General features: G+C 39.7%; 1 protein-coding gene across 1 annotated transcript in view; it reads left to right on the plus strand.

Moving 5' to 3' along the window:
• The window catches only part of ITGA9 (integrin subunit alpha 9), a 303,615-nt gene that overhangs the window by 233,557 nt on the left and 45,498 nt on the right, over positions 1-24,560 (plus strand). Inside the window, exons 23-26 of the mRNA XM_075062573.1 lie at positions 1,076-1,183; positions 18,506-18,631; positions 19,526-19,645; positions 23,565-23,666. Of these exons, the coding sequence (XP_074918674.1) occupies positions 1,076-1,183; positions 18,506-18,631; positions 19,526-19,645; positions 23,565-23,666 (456 nt within the window). The remainder of the gene's footprint in view (positions 1-1,075; positions 1,184-18,505; positions 18,632-19,525; positions 19,646-23,564; positions 23,667-24,560) is intronic.

Consider the following 24,560-nt stretch of genomic DNA (forward strand, 5'->3'; position numbering starts at 1 on the left):
CTTGTGCCTCAGGGCTTTTGTAAAGACTTGGCATTCTGCACCATTCCCCTTTATGATTCATGCATTCCTCAAAATATATACAATGCCTCAAGAAAGAAGACTTGATATTTTAATATTTATAGTCCCTTGGACTCACAACAACACTGGTGTGGATCACTATATATTTAGACAAAGAAATCTCAACATAGCTGAATGTTTTTAATTGGATTGTTTAATATTTTGATTATATAAACTTTTATCTATGTGTATGTATTAGTGATGGTCAGAAAATGTTTTTTCCATCCCCATGAAAAAAGTAGACAAAATATTTTAAAAACTGAATTTTTTCATGGATATATTTGAGTTTTTTGGGAGGAGGAAAAAAGTTTTGTGTTTTATGCCTGAAACTTTTCAGTTTGGGGCTGGAAACTCTTTGGTTTTACAATGAAAAGTCAACATGTTTCCATGAAAACACCTTGTTTTGTTGAACCCCCCCAAATCTTGAACTGAATTAAGGTTGCTCAAGTGCATTTCCTATCAACACAGTCAGTAAACCTAGAATTCCAGTAGTCATGTTCATCATTCCATTTTGGTTTGTGCTCGTTAAGAAAAACCACACAAAATATAATGCAATGGTTACCATAATGTAAAAGAACAACATTGGTAGGAAAAGCAATGCTCTTTTCATTCTTCTAGACAGCATTATTGAAGCATTCAAAATGTAATCATTGACCGTGTCTCCACATAATGGACAAAAACCACATGTAATTTATGTTGGTAACTGGCTTTTTAATTACTTGCCATTGTACGTCAATGCTGTTCACTGTATAGTGCACACTGTAGGTGAAAATACTAAATGTCAAAAGAGCAAAAATTAAACTAACCCCTGCTGCAGTATCCCATGCTTTATATAACAGTTCTTAGTGAAGACTGAAAAAATTAGGGACATGAGTGAAATTTGGAAATATATCTGTAATCCATGTTCACTCTAAGTAAGTTTGTAAAGTCAATGAAGAGAATTACAGTTCTGCAATAATTTTGTATTCATGATCTTTAATATATGTACTTGTATTTATACGTATTTTCACACTTCAAGGTTTACAACACTGGACCAAGCACACTCCCCGAATCTTTTGTTGACATTTTGTTTCCTAACCGCCTCTCTGCCAGTGGGGCTGAAACTTTTCACATTCAGCAGATGATGGTGAGTACTTTGTAATGTTTCCTCAAGTGGTGAAACTCCCAGTTTTTCTCATTTAAGTAAGATCGAACGTTAACTGTATTCTGATTTAAATAGTTTACTTTCTAGTGGAGTCTGATATAAAGCCAATCCATGTTCATTTACCTCAGTTTTCTGTACAATCACCTTTAAATAGGAAACTTAAAACTGAATATAACATTTATATCATATTATACTTCATCATTAACACAAACAGGGTTTTTGACTGGTTGCTTACAAATGTTAGTAGCCTGATGATTAAATAAAAAAAAATTCTGTGTCTGCCACCAAGAAAACCACCCCATGACATAGGATTCACTTTTGGGGTTTGGGGTTTTTTTAAGTTTGGGTTAATATGTTAAACTATCATGTTTTGTATTGATGAGATGTTGAAAGGAAGAGTTGGCTAGGGAGCTGATTCACTCCTCCCCTGTACAAATTCATAGTAATTGGATGTGTGTGGGAAACTGTGCAGAAAAGGCACAACCCAACACCCCAACTCACAGGTAAGTCAGAAGGCTGCATGTGTGGCTGCTTTTCTAGCCTTTTGGCTGGAAAAGTAGCTGCAGCCATTGCATGCCCCAAATGCAGGTGTTTGTGTCATTGGAACCATGCAAATGGATATTCAATGACCTCTTCTTTTGCACATAACCAACATCCCTGTACATGCCAATCAGTCTGTGGCTGGTGCAAAGCAATAGAGGTGGAAAAGCCCACTTTGCATTGCTGCTTTGCTTGTGCCCCTTCCCCAGGCTTTTTGCCTTGAAGAGTTTGGATATTTGTAGAAGAATCTAGAAATAGGGAGGGAAGAATCAGCATCATGTTACCTGCCAGAGTTGCTCAGATTGAGCCCATCCTCCAGCCTTTGCAGGATTTTTTACCTCCCAGGCCTTTTTAATGCTTTGTTCAGCCTAGTTTAAAATGCAGAAGACAGTCCAGACTCAGTGTCACATTGCTCACTCTGTGCAATGTGGCATTTGTCTTTTGGCATTTACAGGTTTATGCCCGTAAACTTTAATACTTGCTCCTCAAGGGACTGAGTTATGGGTGCCAGGGCAGATGGTAAAGTCATGAAAGCCTTTTAGAACAAAGTTCCAAACTCAGGCTTAATCCTGAGAGGTGCTGAGGTCATGCAATTCTCATAGACCTCCTGGATTCTTACGATTAGGCTCCGTAAAGTGTTGGAAATGAAGACACTTGTTTAACACTAACACTCACTTTCCCTAGCTGTCTAGCAATGTCCGCTTGTGGGATTGTGGGGCATGTTTTCACTGATACTGCTGTTCTCTATATATCTGTCTAAGAAGATTATGGTATATGGCCCCCATGTAGTATTTGAGCTTCTCATAAGCATTAATGAATTTATCCTCACAAACTCTCGGGGAGGTAGGGAAATGTTTTACAGATGAGGCGTTGAAGCACAGAGAGATTAAGTGATGTGCCTGACGTCACGCAGGAAGTGTGTGTCAGAGCCGGGCATTGAATCTATGTCTCCTAAGTCTCCAGTGCCTTAAGCACAAGACCACCCTACCTCCTTGTCGAGATTTTATTGACTGAAAAGGGAAAATTACGCGATTGAACTTTTGAGGCATCATAGTGCAGAACAAACACCCTTTTAAAAAACAAATTATATCCAAAAGCAGCAGACTGGAATGAACTCTGGAAAATGGGTCAAAAGTAGCTGCTTTGCAAGAAGACTTTTGTAAGCTCATTTACCAACGATTCCGATGTTTCTGATCAGTCTGTACTTCTGGTAGCACAAACATAGCTGATGCAGTTGTGCAGAGGAATAGTGTCCCTTTCAGAACAATGCATAGCAAAGTTATTCTTTTGCTTTCACATTCTTAGAAGTCAACATTATCAGATCTTTCAAAATGGATAGAGTTGTGATTATTAATAAGAATGTTTATAAAGTTGCGTAAACAATGTGAATAATTGGTGGTAAATTGCCAGGATTTACTCTTAAAATTCATTACATTGGCATCTTAAGTTTTGATGGTATAACAGATTTTTCTGAAAGCCATTTAATACTTGTGCCTGCCTGTCAAAGTTGTTTTGATCTATTTACTGTACACTACAGCATTGCAGTTTATGGATGCAAGCACATAGAGTAACTATGATGCACATTTGTGTTCAGTATGCATATAGAGTACAGTGTAATCTATATTGTGCCATGAGCCAATCATTCTATATTGTGTGGATTGGGTTCTTGTTCCATAATTCAGTCACAAAAATAATGTGAAGAGAGTTGGATACAGCCCATTAGAACTGTCTGTGTCTGCTGGAGGTATTTGTGGACAAGATTATCTCACTCCCTTTAAAACAGATAGCATGTTTCTCCTGTCTGTTGCTCTGAGCTTTTTGCTTTATTGCAGAAACTCTTCTAAAATATTTTATTTCCCAGCAATGCAGTAATGATTTCAGATACCAAAGGCTAGAATGCTTACTGCAGCTCTCTGCCTTTTACTTCTCAAATCACCCAAATAACACTACTTGTTTGTCCTTGACCACCTCCATTGTCCTCTTTTCCCCACCCACCCAGCAAGGAAGTGCTGATAAGTGCTTCCTTCCTCATCAGCGGGTTAATTACAGTTTAGAGAAGCAAATACAGCAATAAGCAGAGGGGAAGGAGAGGAGCCTGCATTACATACTGTTCCTGTGTTTCTTGAAGAGGCAGATCGGCTGGTCGTCATAACTAGTCTGTACATTTTAGGGATGTTAATTTCCCCACACCAGACTGTGCTAAATATATCTTGATTTCCAGTTACCATAACAAAAGGTTGTCCAAAGGTCATAAGCCAAGTCTTCTGCACAGAGAATAAGCATTTGTGCAGAAGTCAAATGTTTGTTAGGAAACTGTGTCTACTCTCTCATGTAGTCACCAAGCCAGAATATTATTGCTGATAGAACAAATAGACTTTTGTATAGTTTGTTTGAGACTACTATATAACCCCAGACAGAGATGCACGAATGAATGGGTTGCAGGAGAATTCATCTTAGGCAAACATTTATGCAGCTTATATTGCATTGCCTGACTGCACAAAAAGACTAAGATGAATGCAATAAGACAATTCCAGACTCTGACTGTCTTTAGGAAATTCTGAAAAACCTTCCTCTTCCAAAAGGCTTTTCCACCACTAGTATGGAACTCACAATATTCCTACTCCTAAACCCCCAATCAATCAGCCTGAAATAAATCAACCTAAACAAGAAAGCCAAAACCAAAATTAGAATTGTACTAAAAGTAAAATATCAAAGCCTTGAATTCTAACTGAGGAGAGTTTTTACCCCAAAAAGGTAGACATGCCAAGGATTCCCATGAAGTCCATTTGGGACATTGCTCTTGCTATTGACTTTATGTGGAAGATGCTCAGAGACTACAGTGATGGATGGTAGTATCAAACCCTAAGGTAGATAAATAGAAAGCATTTAATAATACTTTGTACTTATGTAGCACCTGGCTTTCAAAGATCTCAAAATAACTTACAAACATTGTGTCTCAACTCCCCTGCAAGAGTGCGTATGTATCATACAGGTGGCTACACATAGCTAGAGAATAACTTGTCCCAAATCATGCAGATTAGGGTTAGAGTTAACAGAACTCTGGAATTTTGACTCCCAGGCCCCAGCTATAGCAACTAGCTTACATACTTTCCTACAAAAGAAAACATTGCTTAATAAACGTGTGGCTTTTGGTTTTAAACTGAAGTAATAAAGAGTTTCCAACAAATCTGTAGGAGTGGAATAGAGAGCTAGTCTGACTTGTCAACCAACAAGCCTTCATCTGTATGGATGGTCACATGGGTGTCTGTACCAAATTAACCATGAGATTTCCTGAAGTGATTGTTAAATTAACAGTCGTGGATTACTCTGATCAGGCGGCTCTATGGAGCTGGATCACGTTGCTCGTTTCATATTTATTTTATTTTTAGGAAAAGTATGTATGTATGCTTGTGAAAGTCAAGAGACTAACAGTTGGAAAATGAGTTTGTCTGTTTAAACTGGAAGCCAGATCTGGTGCAGGCAGAACCTTCATCCACAAGGACCATGCTTTGTAGGATTGCCAGATTTTTCAGTCTCCATTCAAGCAAGTCCTAGAATCAAAGCAGAATTGTTTTAAACTGGAGTGAGCTGTACGCCTGTTTTTGGATTTCTGGGAAGATCTAAGTGTTATGAGCAACATGCAGGCCAACAAAATCATGTACTTAAAGAGCCTGTTTGGTTGGACTAAAATTTTGGCTATGAAAAGTGCTATTATTGTTATTACTCAGATTGAGGCCTAGCGTATAGTAAGAGACAATCCCTGCCCAAAGAGCTTGTAATCTAAATAGACAAGACAGAGCGTGAGAAAAAGAAATTCCTGTGATCCCCAGTATACAAATAAGGAACTGAGATATAGAGAGATTAAATGACTTACCCAAATGAACTGAACCCAGATCTCCTGAGTCCTGATCCAGCGGTTTAACTGCAAGATTGTTCTTCCTCTTGAGTTCCTTATTCCTTTCTGATATCCAGTTCCCTTTGCCCTTCAACAGGAACAGATAAAAAGCCCATACTGATTAAAAGAACAACAGGCAAAATTACAAAAAATCTTTGAGGGGTTTCCCCGTGGTTGCAACTTCATTTCACAGAAGTTTTTGGTGTTCTGTGATTAGGTGAAACCTGTATCATACCATTAGAAGAAAATGGATGTGTTTAGGGTTAAAAAAATAGAACAAATTAATCGGGAAAGAAATTAATAAATATTGTATTCCAAGATGGCATATTAATTTAGCAACAAAAATATTCATTTCAGCATTACTCTCCTCATGGGAAGAGTGAAACACAAAAACTCAAGTGGAATAAATCCCGGGGTCACAGGTCTTTGCTGGTTGATGCCAGGTTACTTTTTAAAATCCCTTTTTGTACAGTGTATTGGTTGCTTCCTTGCCTTTGTCAAGGCATAAGTCAGGCAAGGCCGCGAACACTCAAAAGGGAGGAGTTAAATGTATTCACTCATCCCATGAAGAGTCCCAAGCAGGTTCAGACTTTTCTTCATTTACCTGTGAAAAGAAATTTTAGAATTCTAGAAACTTAAACATAGTCATGGTCTCTGATGTTGATCTTGGACTTACTCCCATTCTCTGTCAAGGATCTAAGGTTTGGCAGCCTCACTGCAGATGTTCAAAATCTCAAGTGATAGGAGAATATTAGAGCATCTTAACTTAAAGTGGTTGTGCATATCTGAATGCTGCATTAGGAATATGAATAGACTGTTAGGATATGTTACTGGACACTGCACCTAGATAGAGTAACAGAACTCTCTCATATGATCCCCATGCAGAAAACCTCTTGTTTGTTGGCAGCCAATTGAAGATTTGTTTAGTTTCTTTTCTTTAAAATTTCCAGACTTGGCTCTGACTGTGTGCACACAGCGAGAGAATACCAGGATATAAATGTCACTGATAATACTCTGGGTAGCTCATTGTCATCATGGCAGCTATTTACTCTGAAGCTACTGGCCACCATTGAGATGAGATTTGTATATGTAAATTTCAGATTTACACCAAGGATTAATTTGGTCCATTGTGCTGATCATCTCTTCCGCAGCTAGCTTATTGCAATGAATGCTGCACATGCACACATATTTGTCCTTCCTCTCTGGTTCCCCAAAATCACAGGGGTCTATGTCCATAATGGAAGAGGTTATTCACTCAAGGGAGTGTATTGCACAATAGTTTGTTGTCTCTTTAATCTAGTGGAGGAGTATAGCATGCCTGTCCTGTATAACCTGTTCTAGACCAGCCAGGAGGGGTCTGTGAGTGTATGCTGTATTTATAGTCATCCCACAAGACAGGCATATTATGTCTTCCTCTGAGCCTGGCCCTCATGTGTTAGGGAGGAGGATCCCAAAGGTAACTCACAAAGGAGTGTGTTCCTACCATCAGCATGAGGAGCAGAAGTATGTGTCAGTATTGAAGCAGATTCTCTCAGGGTATTTGGGTGGCCCAGATGAGATCTACTTCTCTGGTGGTGTGTCCTTGTTTGGTGAAGGCAGTTTTAAGTATGCTAAAATGTGTATTCTGAACTTTCCCCTTGGAGCATATTCTGTGATATCTGAGTGCCTGGATGTAGATAACAGATTTCTTGGAGTGTTTGGGGTAATTACTGGATATGTGAAGGTAGATGTGGTGATTCATGGTTTTTTTGCAGATAGTTGTCTGTAAGGTTCCATTGTGAAGTTGATTGTGGTGTCTAGGAAGTTGATGCTGGTGTGGGAGAGTTGTAAAGAGAATTTGATGGATGAGTGGTGGTTGTTGAAATAGTGGTGGAAATATATGAGGGAGTTTAGGCAGTCTGTTCATAGGATGAAATTATCATTGATTTAACTCAGAGCTATCTCTGGTTTCATGGTGCATTTGTCCAGAAATATTTCTTGACATTTTGGTTTACTGGGAGAATCTGAATAGTTGTTTACCAGCATACAGTGTTGGTCAGATTTGCATGTACAGCATCTGATGCAGAAAACAACTCTTGCATACAGTGCTTGGTGGTGCTTTAAGTAGAGAGTGGAGATGGATGTTTGCTTTAAAAAGTTCTCCATGACTATTAGTTTTAATTTTTAAATGAAATCCCTTTGAATGCGTTTCCTACCCTTATTGTTCATTTTGTCCAAACATTCTAATGAATGAGATTGCTGACAGAATATTCGTGGAGGCAGCATATTTTAAGTGAATATTGGCTAAAGAATTTTTGTGTGGAAAATACATTTTGAATTTATAGATATAAGTACTTACACCAAAAAGACTGATTACTGTGAGTCATGCTTATCCAAACAAGGAACTGGAATGATCCATATAACCTATATATTCAATCAAAACACATCACCAAAATTAATATTCATAACAAACCTGCAAACTGCTATTGGTCAGTTTATAGACAGAAAAAGAAGTGACATTTGTCAATCACTACAATTTTTTCAACAGACTTTACTCATGACCTAAAGATATTGAGGTAGTTTGGTATTCTGATTAACACCTTGGGTCAGTTACACTGTGGCTGTTTTCTCTCTGGAGAGAATGGCACCTTTGTGGCTGTAGAAATATATGGAATCCCAGAGCTGATTTGCTTCTTCCTATGTGTGGATTTAGATTTCAGTCAGATGCAGGGGTGGCTCTAGGTATTTTGCTGCCCCAAGCACGGCAGGCAGGCTGCCTTCGGCGGCATGCCTGCAGGAGGTCCCCAGTCCTGCAGATTCGGCGGCATGCCTGCGGGAGGTCAGCCAGTCCCGCGGCTTCGGCGTACCCGCTGCTGAACTGCTCTCAAATCCGCGGGACCGGGGACCTCCCGCAGGCAAGCTGCCAAAGGCAACCTGACTGCCACCCTTGCAGGGACCGGCAGGGCCCCCCCCCGTGGCTTGCCGCCCCAGGCACGCGCTTGGAGCATTGGTGCCTGGAGCCGCCGTTGCTCAGAAGGAAACAAGAAATCTTATCACGTGAGCTAGATGTATGCACCAGCCTTTTTCGGATGCATGATGGAAACAGAAGGCTGTGAATATATCATGGCAATCAGGAGTTTTACTGAGGCCTGGTGAAGAACGTACAAAAGACTTTTTGCAAGCTACTTGGCCAGGGAATTCACCCTTGAAGAATTACTGAATCACAGGAGGACAGAGTCAGCATTTTTTGTTTGTTTCAGGGAGTGTGAGAATAATATCCTTTTCCCCATTTTTCCATTGGTGGAGATTTAACATGCTAAAAATAGTAGGGAAGGAAACTTGAAATGAATGATTAATTCTTTTAACATAAAAGTTTCCTGTAAGTTTTGATTTATGAGTCAGCCTTTTATTTGCAAATAATTTCCTGTAGTATCAACTAATTGGACGAGATTTGGGATGGATGTATGTTTTGCAACTAAAAGTAGGGAAGTAGCTCATAAGGTGATTGTGTAAATTAAGTTCCTCCTTGTTTGGCTGGATAGGGTTAAATGCCTGTGCCTGAATAGGAACAAGAGGGTCATGTTAGATGGCTGTCCTAACTGTTGAAATCCAACCTTGTGAGAATGTTCCTGAGTCCATAAAATGAAACCATTATCAGGTAGTGTTGAATAATCCTGACAGTGTAAGGTGAAAGTTTTAGAAGGTTCTCTCTCTCTTTCTGATAGAAAGAAATAAAAACTTAAAAACACTGCAGGTTAAGAAGGATCAGCTTTTTGTTTAATCTAGGCAGAAAGGTAGCACAGTGAGTTATCAATTCCATGAATACTGAGTCCAAGTCAGGACATAAAGAAACTCTGTATGGTGATAGTAGGCACTACAGACTACGCTGCTTGGTCTGAAAGCTAGAAAGCTGGGGGAGAACTACAGGGTCTTACTGTCTGTCCTATAGCCAATATAGAGTCCTTACCATGGAGGCCTGTCTCTTCTCTGTTGCATAAAAATGCTATAGGTAAATTTCTAGGTCTTTCAGGGAAAACCAAAGACCTGTTTAAATATAACTCAGTAACATTTGGTTCAGCTGCTCAGAAATCAGGAAAGTTGCACAACAGAGACTCTGTTTGTTCTTGCAAAGCTCCTCCAGTTTATCAGATATTGATCTCTCCTTTCACAGCACTGCTAAAAATTTCCAGTGGTGCTTGGAAACATTGTGAGGTGCTCTAAACCCTGGCAGATTGAGAGTTCTGAGAGTGCCCTAGAAGTGACCTTTTCAGACTCCATAAGGAAACCAATTTTTCTGCTTTGTTTTCAGAGCCTTTTGCTGATCACCCAGCCAAGTAATAACATTAACAAAGCAGGTTTAAAAAACACCATGGGCTTTTATGCAAGTTAGGAAAGGGATTGATTCGAGTTGGGTAGGAGCTGGGACGAAGAGGAGGGTATCAAGGAAGAGTGAGCTCCTAGCTTGCAGGTTATAGAAGAAGCTCTCTAAAAGAAATATACCTTAAACTTTGTTCAATATGATATGGTGATTGGACTTCTTACAGTACATAAAAGGAAGGAAGAACGTAAATGTCAGTGCTTTCCTCGTGGATTTCAGCGACTAAAGACTCGTGTGTATATATATAGCATGTGAATGTTAGGTGTAAACTGTCCTTTTGGTTGCCATGTATGGCATTGCTCAGTTATAGGCCTAAACTTCGTGTGGGCAGTAAAAATAAATCAAACTAATGCTCACTGCTGCTTCTCTCTGTTTATGTAATGGTGCCCCCTGTCTCAGTAGGAAACCTTTCTCTTGTGAGAGTCATGGACTTTAAATCTGAATATTTTTGCTATTCTTGTTCAACTAGACAGGTGGCGTCAGTTCTTGGATTAAATACTTCTGTGGGTGGCTGCTTAGTATTTGCAAGCAAATGTCAGGGCTAAATCCTGCCCTGGCCAGAGCAGTGAGAGGCAGCAGAAAAGCTGCCTAGTGCCTCAGCTGCTACAGGATTCCTCAAAGTGGGTTGAGGGAACAGAAGTACAGGTGTGCACTTAATTGCCTCTCTGAGTAGGAGCGAACGTGTCCCGAGCAAGCACTTGCTGCTTGACAGTAACATGCCCAGTAGTTAGCTGGGGATGGCTGGACTTGCTTTTTAACCCATAAGACCAATGTGATAGCAAGGCCCACCTCTTAACACATCTTATGCACTACCAACTGTGTCTGTTCTAATTAGGGCTGGGCAAATGATTGGTTTTTAGATTTGCTGTCAGTTCAGGGAAGAAAAAATAGGTTCAGCTTGAACCAAATTAGATATCTCTGAAAAATTTCAATGAACCAAAAATATCAACAGAACTTCACTTTTGGGGCAAACGAAACATTTTGTTCATCAATCCATTTAGTGTCAGGACACTTGTTGATGTATTCACAAAACATCTTGAGGAGCAGGCAGTGATGACCACCTTCCAGTTAGGGCACTCCCCTGGGATGTGAGAGATGTGGGTTCAGTTCTCCTTCTGCCTAATGTGGGGATGGGATTTGAACGTGGGTTTCCCACGCTGTAGGAGAGAGCCCCAACCCCTATGCTATAAGGTAGTCTGTGGTGGGTCTCTGTCTTTCCTGTTGACGCTGTTCTGCTTTGCATAAAATACTTTGATAGTCATTGGGACACACACTCCACCACTCCCATGGTCTGAAAATTTTTGCTCAGATCTAGTTCTGACGTTTACAGAGGATGAACAGGATCCTCTGTCAGTCTTTCTTCCTCTTCCCACTTCCTGGAACCCTAGAACAGAAGATGGGTGGATTTACCTAAAAAAGAAGGGTGATTGTGGTATGGTTACAGGAGGTTGATTGCCAGTATCCATTGTTTAGCCATTTATTAACCAGTAAAGTGACTAAAACTGTAGGATCATTTCAATATGTGGGGTCAGGGAGAAGGGTATATAAGTGAAATGTAATAATAGACTACATTGGCTCTTATTTCAAATCTTAAAACCTGTTATACACACTTCAATAGTTAGACCGTAAAAATAATGGCCAGGTATATAATTTGATGAAGCTCCATTGACTTAAGCTGAGGATTGGGCCATATTACTTTTGGCGACGTGTGGTAGAATGAATGAGTCTTAAGGATTCATCACTCTAACTGGTAGTCAGAAAGATTTATTTGCATGCAGTTTGAGCCAGCTGATGTATATCAGCATAACTCTATTGAATTCAGTGGCAATTTATGCCATCTGTGGATTTAGCCCTTTAACTATTAGCTGAATAAGTAGTACTCAAACCTACAATAGAATTTTACTATCAGAATTCATTGTGTGTTTGTAGACTCTCCATATAGTAATTTAACTTTGCAACTTTTAATCACTATTTAAGGACAATGTTTGAATTCTTAGATTACCTCTTTGTCTTTAGCAACATCGCTGTCATTGTGTTGGTTGAATTCTTCCAGGGTTAATGTTTTTTATCCTTTTCTGTTGTTTCAGAGGTTCTTAATTTATTACCAGAATCAACAGACTGTTCTGATTCAAACATATTTCATTATCTATGAATATTAAACATTTTTGGCAAGTACAACAAGCGCTAAGATAACATGTTTACATAGCTTATTTTTCTACTATATATAGCCTGACCTGGTCTGGAATTTTTTTATACTCTTTAGATCTGAACATGTATGACTTTTTCAATTAACCACTCATATCAGTTTGTCTATATAAAATTAACAACAATTATGAATGAGTTGGGACACTTCCATGAAACAATTTTCCCCGATATTAATATACAAATTCTGCTTTACATTTCAGACAAATGAAAGGGATCTATTATTTCTTATTTAATTTGCAGACTTCAGAATTTTGTTATGCAGGCATACATAAAGTAACTTAAAATGGTAAAAAAATAAAGATACATAGAAGCTATCTGGCAGCAATTTCAAGAGGGAAGGTTTGGCCATAGTCACTGGAGCCAGGATACCCTGAGACTTATGAGGAAAGCATCCGTTTTAGAGATGAACAATATTAACAATTTTGTGAAACAACTGACCTATGTTCAGACCACAAGTGTGTTTTCTGAACCTCTATAACTTGTCATTCAGAAAATTTTATGACTCTTGATGTTTCCCTGAACTTGCTGAACTGTATTCCCCCACAATCACTCAAATGTGGATTTGGTTCCATTATAGACATTCAAGGCCCAATTCTCCTTTTTATCTTCGAGTGCAATGAAGCTGCCTCTGTTTGCCATCAGTGTAAGTCAGAGGGGAATCAGGCTTCTGGAAGGGGTCTGGGATTTTTGCTTTACCTCTTAGGTTTGACATAATGATGAATTTCTTTACAGGGACTGGAGGCTGTTCCCAAGATGATAAAATGGGCTGGAGATCTGTATTTGCTTGCCAGGTTTTGTTTGTAACATGTGTGCACTAAGTGTGGTGTTAGTACTGAGCTGATTATTTCTAGCAGGGAGATCAGACTTATGTTGCGCTGGACATGGTGTCAGGCTTCTTCCTCTGTCCCATTCCCCTATGGGCCTTTCCCCATATGCATACACTTGAGCTCCCATCCCCAAGCCAGAGTATCATTCCTGCTTCCCTACCTGTGGTCCCTAGTTGATCTCCCCAGCTCCCTGTTTGGAAAGTTGCACATCACCTCCACCTCCTAGTGTGCCAGCCCATGCAAGGTGGCCTTGATAACATGTGAAACCGCATATGGCTTTTAAATCATACTAAACTGTCCAACTTAAAGTCTAGAAGGGATATGAGCTTTAAAATGACCAGTTTAGCATGCGTTAAAGTCAGTTCAGTCTGGACTTTTAAATTGTCAGTTAGCAGGTGTTACCTAACACATGCTAACATCACGTCTTTAAATCCTTATCTAGGCAAGGCCAACAACAGGTGAGGGGAAGAATTACTGCATCTGGGAGTGTGGGAGGAGTCACAGATAGGCAGAGGTGAATGTTGTGGATACTCTGAGGTGGGGGGATCTGACCATACAAAGTGAGAGTGCCAGATGAGGTGCCACATATTTTACTTCTCCTAGGCAAACCGTGGATTAGACCCAGATTAGAAACCGGCTCTCTTCATTTGGACAGGGGTTCTCAAACTGGGGGTTGGGATCCCTCGGGGTCGCAAGGTCATTACATGGGGGGTCGCGAGTTGTCAACCTCCACCCCAAACCCCGCTTGCCTGCAGCATTTATAATGGTGTTAAATATATAAAAAAGTGTTTTTAATTTATAAGGGGGGGGGTCGCACTCAGACGCTTATGATGTGAAAGGAGTCTCCAGTAAAAAAGTTTGAGATCCAATGGTATAAGAGCTACTTATTTAAAATGTCTGGACTGCAGTAGCAGTTCAAACTCTAATTTAGTTGTCTCGGTTACCCATTCTTGCTTTGCTAGATGGGGAATAACATCCACATTTCACTGGTACCATCTTCTACCATTCCAAGTGCTTTCATAATGCCCAACATGTATGGAAAACTTGGAAAGGATGAGCCCCATTTAAGAAATTAAATCAGTGCACCAGTTCCACACAATGATATTAAATATCCTACATATTTTTGAAGCATATGTTGTGTATATGCAGTGTATCTGAGTTGTTATATCCAGAACTGTTTGACCCCATAAGTGACTTTATTTTTGTTAAGGATGGTGCAATTTGATATGACTAACATACATTGCTACTTTATGCCTTTGCTCCACGAGACAGTTCAAGGATTCAAAGACTAGTAAAGAAATCCTATGGGAATTTCTTCCTCTGTTGCAAATACAGCATTCCTGAAGAATGAAGTAATCCAAATTTGTTCTTCCATGGTTACATCCCCTCTCTGAGGAGCTTTGTGGTTTGTTCTGACAACAAAGTGCTGGCAGAAATACCCACCAAATAAGCTGTCATTTAAGTGTTGTCTATCAAACACGTTTATGGGCTCTTTAATGGAGCAACCAGTTCTAATAAGTTTACAATGCTAGAGACTGACCTGTCATTCATAGTATGTCATTTATAAATGGAAGTGCTGGAATACGGGACACTTGGCTTTTCTAGCTGCTTCTTCATTAGTAGTAGTAATAGAACTATTGTGGCAGTGCCTTGAGGCTCCAGTCGAGGACCAGAATAATGCTCAACCCTATTTAAAGTCTGATAAGAGTTCTTTTCATATGCATGTTCACACCTGTATACATATTCATATATATGAGCAGGTGCATGTATATGGTAATATATGTACAAAAAATGTATACACGCATACCCTCTAGTGATTTTGGATGCTTCAGTTTGCAGGTGCCCAAGTTGAGAAGCTGAGATCCTTTAAAGAGGATGATTTCAGAAAGTGTTCAGTGTCCACTCTTTGAAAATCAGGCCTTTTTAATGTGTGTTAAGTGGGGCACCACTCACTCTTGAAAATCTTGGAGAGGCAGAGGCATGCATGCGCATTGAAGAATGCCAGTCAGAGATGAACAACATTCGTAATAGTTTTCATCACTCTGGTGCATTCACCCTTCACCTTATGGCTGAGTAAACTTAAAAGTCCATTTGCAAATAAAATTGGGAAAGAATAACAGACACATTACATTAGTCATAGTTCAAGTTTGCAGTTTAGAAAAATGTTTTTCTCATGGTTAGCTATCACTCTTCTGTCAGACAGGGCTGGCTCCAGGCCCCAGTGCACCAAGCACGTGCTTGGGGCGGCATGCCGCGAGGGGTGCTCTGCCGGTTGCTGGGAGGGTGGCAGGCGGCTCCGGTGGACCTCCCACGGGCGTCCCTGCAGAGGGTCCCATGGTTCTGGTGGAGCATCCGCAGGCATGCCTGCGGGAGGTCCACCGGAGCCATGGAAGCGGCGAGCAGCAGAGCCTGAAATGGCTAGAGCCGGCCCTGCTGTCAGAATAGTCCTGCAATAAACCTCATAAGATTTTGGATCTTGTTGGAGAAAATGTTGCTTTGTTCTTGGTGTCTGTCTCATTTTGAAAGAAATATCTATTGTGTTAAAACACATAAGTAGATCTCGTTGGACAATGATTTCTTTTTCCCTTAAAATTTTTTGATGCATATAATTTTTAGCTGTTGAAAATTTTCTTCAACTTTTTTTCAGGTTTTAATTAGAAAAACAACACCCCTTTCCCTACAAAAAAATCAGTTCAAAAGTGAAAGCCTAGAGCTGGAAAATTTGTGAAAATTTCCGTTTCACCAAAAAAAAAATTAACAATTTTTTTTCCATCCACACATATTACTGCTGGGTAGCAGGAATGCGTGCAGTTCTAAACTGAAGGTTTCATAATTCTTCCATTTCTCTGTCACTGTAGACTATGACATCTAGCTGCTGAAATAAAAAATAGAGAGAACATGCATCACTGTCCCTTTAAAATTTTCATCTTGTAGAAAGTTTTACAGAAACACAGTGTTATGGTATGCAATTCACCTTGCAGGGTAAGAAACCATGTCTAGCCATGAAGGAATTTGAAATGGCCAGGATTGTTTTATATTCAAGAACAATTTGTCTCTATAGAAATAAGATCATTCTATGAATTTATGATAATAATAATTCACTTAGATAATATGATAATAATAATTCACTTTGAAAGAGTGCATGGGGTATGTCAACTTGTGCTTCTTCTCTGTCTTCAGAATGATGCCTATTTTGCAAAGATCTTGAAAATTAAACTTGTCCAAAGTGCACCAAAGGTCTGTGCAGATACAAATTTTAGATGTGTTTTCTGAAACAGGGGCCTCAATAATGATTTTGAATGTGGCAAGGTTATGGCAGTCAGGAGAGCAGCCAGGGCATCGCTTGACTGTTCTTGGATTCACCCAGTAGTTACCTGTTCCCTGCAGACCCTTTCTCTTTACAAAACAGCCCCTGTATTCTAGAGAGAAACAGAAGAAAGATGATAAACCCATTAGTTCACTTTATAAAATTGGGCCCCAATCTCCAGCCTCTTCATACCTCCCCTTCCCAACAAGTACTGCAGATTCTGGCTCATGGCAACTATGAAAAACAACAATACATATCCTATAAGTAGGGCCCTACCAAATTCACGGCCATGAAAAATGCATTATGGACCATGAAATCTGGTCTTTCATGTGCTTTTACCCTATGCTATACAGATTTAATTGGGGAGACCAGCGTTTCTCAAATTGGGGGCCCTGGCCCAAAAGGAAGTTGCGGGGGGGGCGGGGGCGGTGGATCACAAAGTTATTTCAGGAGAGTCACGGTATTGCCACCCTTACTTCTGTGCTGCATTCAGAGCCGGGCAGCCGGAGAATGGCGGCTGTTTGCCAGGCACCTAGCTCTGAAGGCAGCGCTCCACCAGCAGCAGCAGCACAAAAGTAAAGGTGGCAGTACCATATCATGCCACCCTTATGTCTGTACTGCTGCCTTCAGAGCTGAGTGGCTGGAGAATGGCAGCTGCTGACTGAGGGCCCATCTCTGCATGCAGCAGCATAGAAGTAAGGGTGGCAATACCATATCATGCCATCCTTATTTCTGTGCTGCTGCTGACAGTAGCTCTGCCTTTAGAGCTGGGCTCCTGGCCTGCAGGCACCACTCTCCAGCTGCCCAGCTCTGAAGGCAAAGCCACCACCAGCAGCAGCGCAGAAGTAAGGCTTGCAGAACTGCAACCCCCCCACAATAACCTTGTGACCCCTCCACAATTCCTCTTTGGGTCAGGACCCCTACAATTACAGCACCGTGACATTTAAGATTTAAATAGCTGAAATCATGAAATTTACAATTTTTAAAATCCTATGACTGTGAAATTGACCAAAATGGACCGTGAATTTGGTAGGGCCATACCTATAAGTTACAGGTGCTTGGCTTTCTCAGCATTGCCACCCAAATGTATTGAAGGTCTTTATGATTTAGTGGTCCTCCAGACCCTTTAGGATTGGGGTGGGGTGGGGGAAGCGGGAGTTAGGCAACAGAGGGAGCAGCTCCCCTGTGTTGTATGGCATTGTATGAGGCCATAGTGTGGTTTGCAGGACTCATGCCAAACTGCAATCAGGACAGAGCAATCATTGGAAGAAACCATTTGGAGTAGCTTAGAATAAGGTACCTGTTGGCAGGTTTTTGCTATTGGTTCTGTGGCTCTGCGCAACCTCATGATAAACCAGTTCTCAAAAACATGCTACTCAGCATGCACTGCCACACCCCCTCCCAGCTGCATGTAACATACGCTAAAGAATGAATATGGTTGAATACATGGCAATTGCTGTGCACGCCAGTGCTCGCAAAGTATGCCAGACAAATGTCTCGCACAATTAGGAAAAGGATCGGGATTTTACACCTTATTATGAAACATCTAGTATTGGCCTCTGTCTGATACAGGCTTTCAAATGAGAGGATCCATTGGCCTGTTCCAGTATAGCAATTTCTGGGTTTAAAGTAGACACCCACTTTTCCTGATATTTCAGAGAAGGAAGGATTGGACTTTTATATTGCTTTGGATATCAAACCATGTCAAGTTAAATTGTTATGTGACTTGCATGTGCAAACACTTGGTCAGACTTTATAAGATATAAATGAATGTGTACCTCGAACCCCTGTTATCTCTGGGCACAATCAATCCCTCAGCATGCCAGATCTTTCCTTTTTCTCTTTTGATTACTTCTCCTCTGGCAGATTTTCCCAGTGCACACCATGTTTTATCTGTGTGAAATTTAAAAAGCAGAGTTAGAGCAGGCAGGGTGGGATCACTGACTTTCATTTGATACTGTACAAGACACTATTTATGGATAAGAACCCTGAAAGTGGTGTGTTAGGTGTGGGGAGTTTGTCAGGCCTGATAGGAGTTTCTGTTATAGAACAGTGAACGCTGTGCAAGTTGACACTTGAAGTGTTCTAAGGTTCATAGACACATATTATGCAATGTTGTAAGTTCTGTAAATTGACTTTTCACATGTCTCGATGATGATCATTGTCTTTTCAGGTTGCTCAGGACAAAGGAAACTGCTCTTTTCAGAAAAACCCTAACCCATGTGTCATCCCTCAAGAAAATGACAATATTTTTCATACCATCTTTGCTTTTTTTACCAAGTCTGGCAGGAAAGTACTGGTAAGAAATTCCATATATGACTGAAATTTAAAAGGGTCATATATTATAAATGTGTTTGAAAGAGGAATGTGAGTAAGTCAACTATTTTTTTCTTTTCAGAGTAACTTTCATGTAATCTAAAATAAGAATTACATTTTATTTGTGTAGTCCTCAGAGATCTCAGTCCCTCACTGGAAGCTTTGATGCTACCAAAGTACAGACAATAAAAAATAACACAAGTATTAAAGGTTGAATAATATCTTCTGATGCTAAAAGAAAAAAGACTGATACAGTTCGAAGAAATGCAGTGGGTGAAAAATTATATAAAATCAACATAACCAGCTAATGAGCTGATGCAAAGCCCATTGATGTCATTGGGAGTCTTCCCATTGTTTTCTTTGCACTTTGCATCAGGCACTAAGTGCAGAACTTCAAACCGTATTTGAGCTTGACTTGGAGCAATGTAATGTATATACAATAGAAATACATAGATTCTTGTTGAAAATGTTTTTCTGCAATAAATTTTTCTCTAATCCTTTTATCTTAGTGGAGGTATTCTGACCACGAACTAATAGATATCAGGGTTTACTTGCCATGGCTGAAATTTATCCCTGGGCAGAAAGGCCCGGTACAATGCGTATTCTTTGTCCAATTCCAGTTTAAGTGCACTGACCTCAGTTCAGGGATGAATTTCCTGTGACACATTTTTATGAAGTTCTGGAATGATTATGATTCAGCAGATTCTGAAAATAGACACTGTTTTGTATAAGGAAGGTGTACAATCAGTTTTACTGATTCATCAAATGACTGTTTTCATTCAATCAACAGGAATGTTTAGTATTGCTTATTAGTTTTAAAATGAACGATTTCCTCCCTTCCAAATACATCTTACAGCCTTTTACTTATTTCCCTTAGGACTGTGAAAGACCAGGCAGGTCCTGCTTAATTGTACGCTGTAACTTAAGCTCACTAGCAAAAGCAGAATCCCGCAATATAGATGTTTACATGCTGCTAAATACAGAGATATTAAAGAAGGTAAGTGCTTCTGCCTCTTTCTAGCTCATATGCTAAATACTAATTTAAATATACTTATATATAGAAATATATATAAAGCATTGAATATTGCCTCCCTCTGTGTCTAGTGCAACTAGTTTAATTTTTTTTCACTGAAAAGTTTTATCAATAAAAATTTCCATTTGAAATTTTCATTGTGGTCAAAATTTTCTAATTGTTTTTGTTGAAGCCATAAATTGAACATTATTTGTGTTTAAAAATTTCAGATTTTGGTTAAAATGTTCAGTTTTTGTTTTTTCAAAAACCAATACGTTTTACTGAAGCCCACAATTATTTACTGAAGTGAGTTTTGAAAACAAATTGTTTCAGGTTTTGGTTTTTCATTGAAAAAATAAATAAAAATGGCAAGAAATTTAGAAAAAAGTAGTTTTTATTCTAAATATCCTATGAAAAACAGCTGGCACTTTTCAACCATTCTAATCGCTGTATGACTTGCTATAAGATGGCTTTACTAGACACGTCATCCTATACTGTGAATGAATAAGGGTTTCATAGAGAAGCATATGAGAAGCCTATTAGTCTGAGCTGGGATTCAAATGACAGTGGAGAACTTTTCATACTTGAAAAAGCTCTTTCCCTCTTTTCAGAAGAATGGGGTATGTGTATGTGTGTGCGTATGCACAGGTGGAGTCAGGAGGGAATGCACAGGATTCATAGATAGTTCCTGGAAACTCTTATTTGAGGCTGTCATACTTTTATTTTATTTTTTGTAAATTTTCAATTTTTGCAATACTTGCAGTAGTTGACCCCATTTATTCTAATACCCAGTCATTGCCAAAATGCTGATATTTAGAAATTAACTGGTTTTGAGAACTCTGGCACATTTGGAAACTCTTTAGATTAACACATTACTTTATGTAAAAGTTCAGCTGCAATGGCAGTGGCTGGAAAATTCCAGAAGACGGCAACTGAAAGATGTCAATCCTGGAGGGTGCTCTGAGACCTCAACTCCCACTGAATTCAATGGGAGCTGAGGATGCTCACCCCTTCATGGGAAGCGCTCATCATATTGCAGGATCTGACCTTAAATCAAATCACCTGTGTGTTATAAACAATTATAAAATAAGACTTTACGCCTTGTGAACAGTAGATCTAAAGGTGTAATCCTAGATTTTACTGATCTTTCTTAAGCATATTAAAAAAAGAAAAAGAAACAATTACATTTAGAAATTAATACATTTAGAAATAAAATCAAATATAAACAGCCATATGTGCAGTGTTAAAGTTATGAGGTTTTTAAAACATTCAGATAATGAGCAGAGTACGTGTGCATAAACTATGAGCCGTGTATTTATCTTTATCTGTTTGTGATTGAGATACAAGGGTAGAAGCCTGATAATTTTTTTAAATCTGTTACTTCAAATATTTGTTATACAAAAAGAAAACATCATAGCCATCATAAGAAGGGCTCAAGATAAGAATAAACATAACATTCCTGGTGAGAAATATGATAGCAGGCTAAACAATGTTCTGTTCTGTCAGTGAATGAAATAACAAGATTTGTAAACTTTAAGAAGGTTTACTACATTTCCACTTATTTTGTAGATGAGTTTTTTGGGGGGATATTCTTTTAGCTTACAGTTTAGCTACAGCAAAGGTTTGTCAGATCATGATACTGTAAGATAATCAGAGTAGGAGGATAATAAAATAAATCTGTTAGATAAATCTGTTGGTGACAGCTATTAGATTCAAAATAAAAATTGAGAGGTCTTTTCCTAAAGATTAGGTAGACACCAGTTGATGTCTTCATGGTCTTTCCAGCTGAAATCACCTTGCATGCTGTTGTTTGTCTATGTTTGAAGAAAGAGCACATAGATGGAGCCAAATGTTTTAGGTTGTGCTCACATACAATACCCCTACCTATGCAAGCAGGTAACTGAATACACTAAACATGCATTTGCGTACACTGTCAAATTCAGCTCTGTTCAGAAGGTCTGCACCAGGCCCACTGGATGTCTGGTGCAGATCCTCTGCACGTGTATCTGTCACAGTTCAGGGCAACTGCACCTGTATTTCCTCCTCTGTGATTCCAAAGTGCACCCATTCTCAGGCTTCCAACTCGCCAGCTGTCACCTCTCTTGAATGGAGACATGGGTCTCCCTTCTGACAGGGTTTTTTTTTTCCCATTCTGCATCATTCCCTGCCTGTACTGTGAATTCCACCAGAACGCAGACTGTCTCAGCAGGCTGCTTTGCTTTTCTTCTTTAGAGGCTATAGAGAGTCTGATTGCCACAGTTAAGATACCACACAGCTCTTTCTAAGCAAGCACATTTATTCTTAAGGTAAAAGCATTACAGAGAAAAAATGTTAAAATCATTAAAAAAAACTACACGCATGCTAATAAGCTTACCTAAGATCACCCCAACAAAGGCTGTCAGGTGACCAGTCCTTCAGACCCCACTGAAGGTTTTTTCCCTGTGGTCACAAGTTCATAATAGCTATGGCTCAGAACAAGCACACCCATGAATCTGTGAGTCACTGTTTTATCTAGTTTGAGTCTGTGCTTTCGCCAAGACCATGAACAGGTAATCAGCCAGACAACTGGTTTTTCTTTAAGGCCTAGCTTCTAAAGGATAAGTCTGGAGCAGGATAATTTTATTGCCTCCTCTCAGCTATTTTCTAGGAAACCCGTTCTAAGTTTGTTTGTCCCAAAAATTTATTCTTGACTGGTCTGTTGTTCAGTATAGTCCTTTGAAGCTCCCAATGCTTCCCAAGGTTTGCATTATCCATGTCTGCTAGAATAGTTACATACAATCCCACAGTAACACATACACGTTAATTCAAGAAAAATTGTCCAAGAAAGTGCAGGAAATTGTCATATCTGTCATGGTGTCACCCACATAGAATAGTGAACTTCACATTTAAATGGATACTTGTGTCCCCAACCACCAGTTTATTCTTGCAATGTTGATGCTAGTGTGGTAAAGAGTTCATTAAACTCATTTGAGTTGTAATTATGAGAATACACTACTCTGTTTATTCACTAAGGGCCAGATTTTTCCCTCATGTTATGTGGGTGCAAACTGAGAAGGGAGGGAGTTAAGAGTAGCCCTTCACACTTGGACAGCCCTGATGCTTGGGAGGAGGGCAGAGGCTACATCCTTAATGCTTCCCCTTGGGAGCAACTTGCCAGAAGGGGGGCAGGGTTTAGGTGGAGCAGTGTTTCCTCACCCCCCAGCAGAGTGGGCTGCCTATATTGGGGAATGGGTGCATGATGCCCCTCAGTTTTCCACCTGGGCAAGATGGCTGTGTATTATCCTCAGAACATGGTAATACCGCAATCTAGTCCTAAATCAAAAGCAACCTTACATAAACATCTACTGTATAAGAGTAAACAATGTGTTTAAAAAGGCAACTGGTTGGAAAATTTGTGTTTAAACATTCTGTATAAAATACAAGGCAAAGTAACTGTTACTAATGGAAATATAAATCAAATACTTCAGCCTTATGCAGTGTGCTGTGTCTGGAATTACTTTAAATAATTAAACAATTTTATCATATACCATATATAAGTCTATCCCAGCTTCCAAATATCTGTTTCTAACTACTTGGGAACCAGTGTGGTCAAGATTTATGTTGATTGGCAATGTGCTGTGATTTTCTGTTGTGTTGTGAGGTTGGGGTAGCCTTAGAAACAGCCCAAAACTAAATTTAAAAAAAAGAAAAGTCCAAAGTTTTGTGTGATGGGTTTAATTTCAGTCTGAGATAATGCACTGTACTTTGTCCATCCATGTCCCCAGCTCAAGGTGCATGTGATTTCAGGCAGTATTAATCAGTGTAGCACTCAATTGCCAATCTAGCTACCCTGGAGCATAATAATAGAATATAATGTTATTAAATTGAAAAAGGTTGTTTAACTACTTTTGTTTTTAATTCTCAGGACAGTTCGTCAGTCATCCAGTTTGTGACAAGGGCGAAGGTGAGGGTGGACACAACACTCAGGATTGTGGAAGTGTCTAATGGGAATCCTGAAGATGCAACAGTAAGTGCCTGAGTCTGAAAAGAAAGGTTCCTATGTCTCATTAGTATGGAATCCATTAGGGGAGTTAGGCAACTGGAATTTGTGGGTTTGGCCAACAAAAATGAGGGAGTCTGACTTTCTTTGAATTCACTAGCAGAAGTACTTCATAGTGTTTCTGTGGTTTGACTTGCTGTGATACCTTTGCCAGCATTAAGTTAGGCCTCTCACTGTGATGTTGATGTCAGCTTTAAACTAATTCAGATTTTCCTTGAAACTCCAGTGGGGTTTTTCCTCTGCAAAATCTCATCAGATATGACATTTTGAAATATGTAAATGTTTTAATAATAATTTGGGGTCAAAGACAATAACCAGAAAGGTATACAATTAATAGACAAGACCACCACCTTTTCTTTGTCTCCACCTTTTATGTCTAGCTTTTGCAGAGTGCATACAATGCAAGGACTGTAAATTCATTCATTTTATATCAGCCTTTGATGCTCCCTTTTTTGTTTAGCCCCAGCAGCCTGAAAGTTTGCATCTTCAGAGAAGCCCTCCTTAACAAGAAGAAATTTTAATTGCACAGTATTTGAAAATAGATGGTAGGATTTTCAAAGTACCTAAGTGACGTAGGAGAATACTTTCGATTGAAAGTTGCAGGCACTTGTGTTCTTCTTCAAGTGGTTGTTCATGTCCATTCAAAGTAGGTGTGTGCACGCTGCGTGCACGCCAGCCGGAAGATTTCCCCTAGCAGCGCCCGTAGGGTCGGCCCTGGCGCCCCCTGGAGTGGCGCCACTACGAAGTCCTATAAAGGGGCCCACCGACCCTCCACCCCCTCAATGCCTTCTTACCGCTGGTGACAGCTAGCTGGAACTTCGCTTGCTGATAACAAGTTTAGCAGTGTCCATAAACCTCATG

This window comes from Chelonoidis abingdonii, chromosome 2 (assembly GCF_003597395.2).
Source record: "Chelonoidis abingdonii isolate Lonesome George chromosome 2, CheloAbing_2.0, whole genome shotgun sequence".
NCBI classification, from domain to species: domain Eukaryota; kingdom Metazoa; phylum Chordata; order Testudines; family Testudinidae; genus Chelonoidis; species Chelonoidis abingdonii.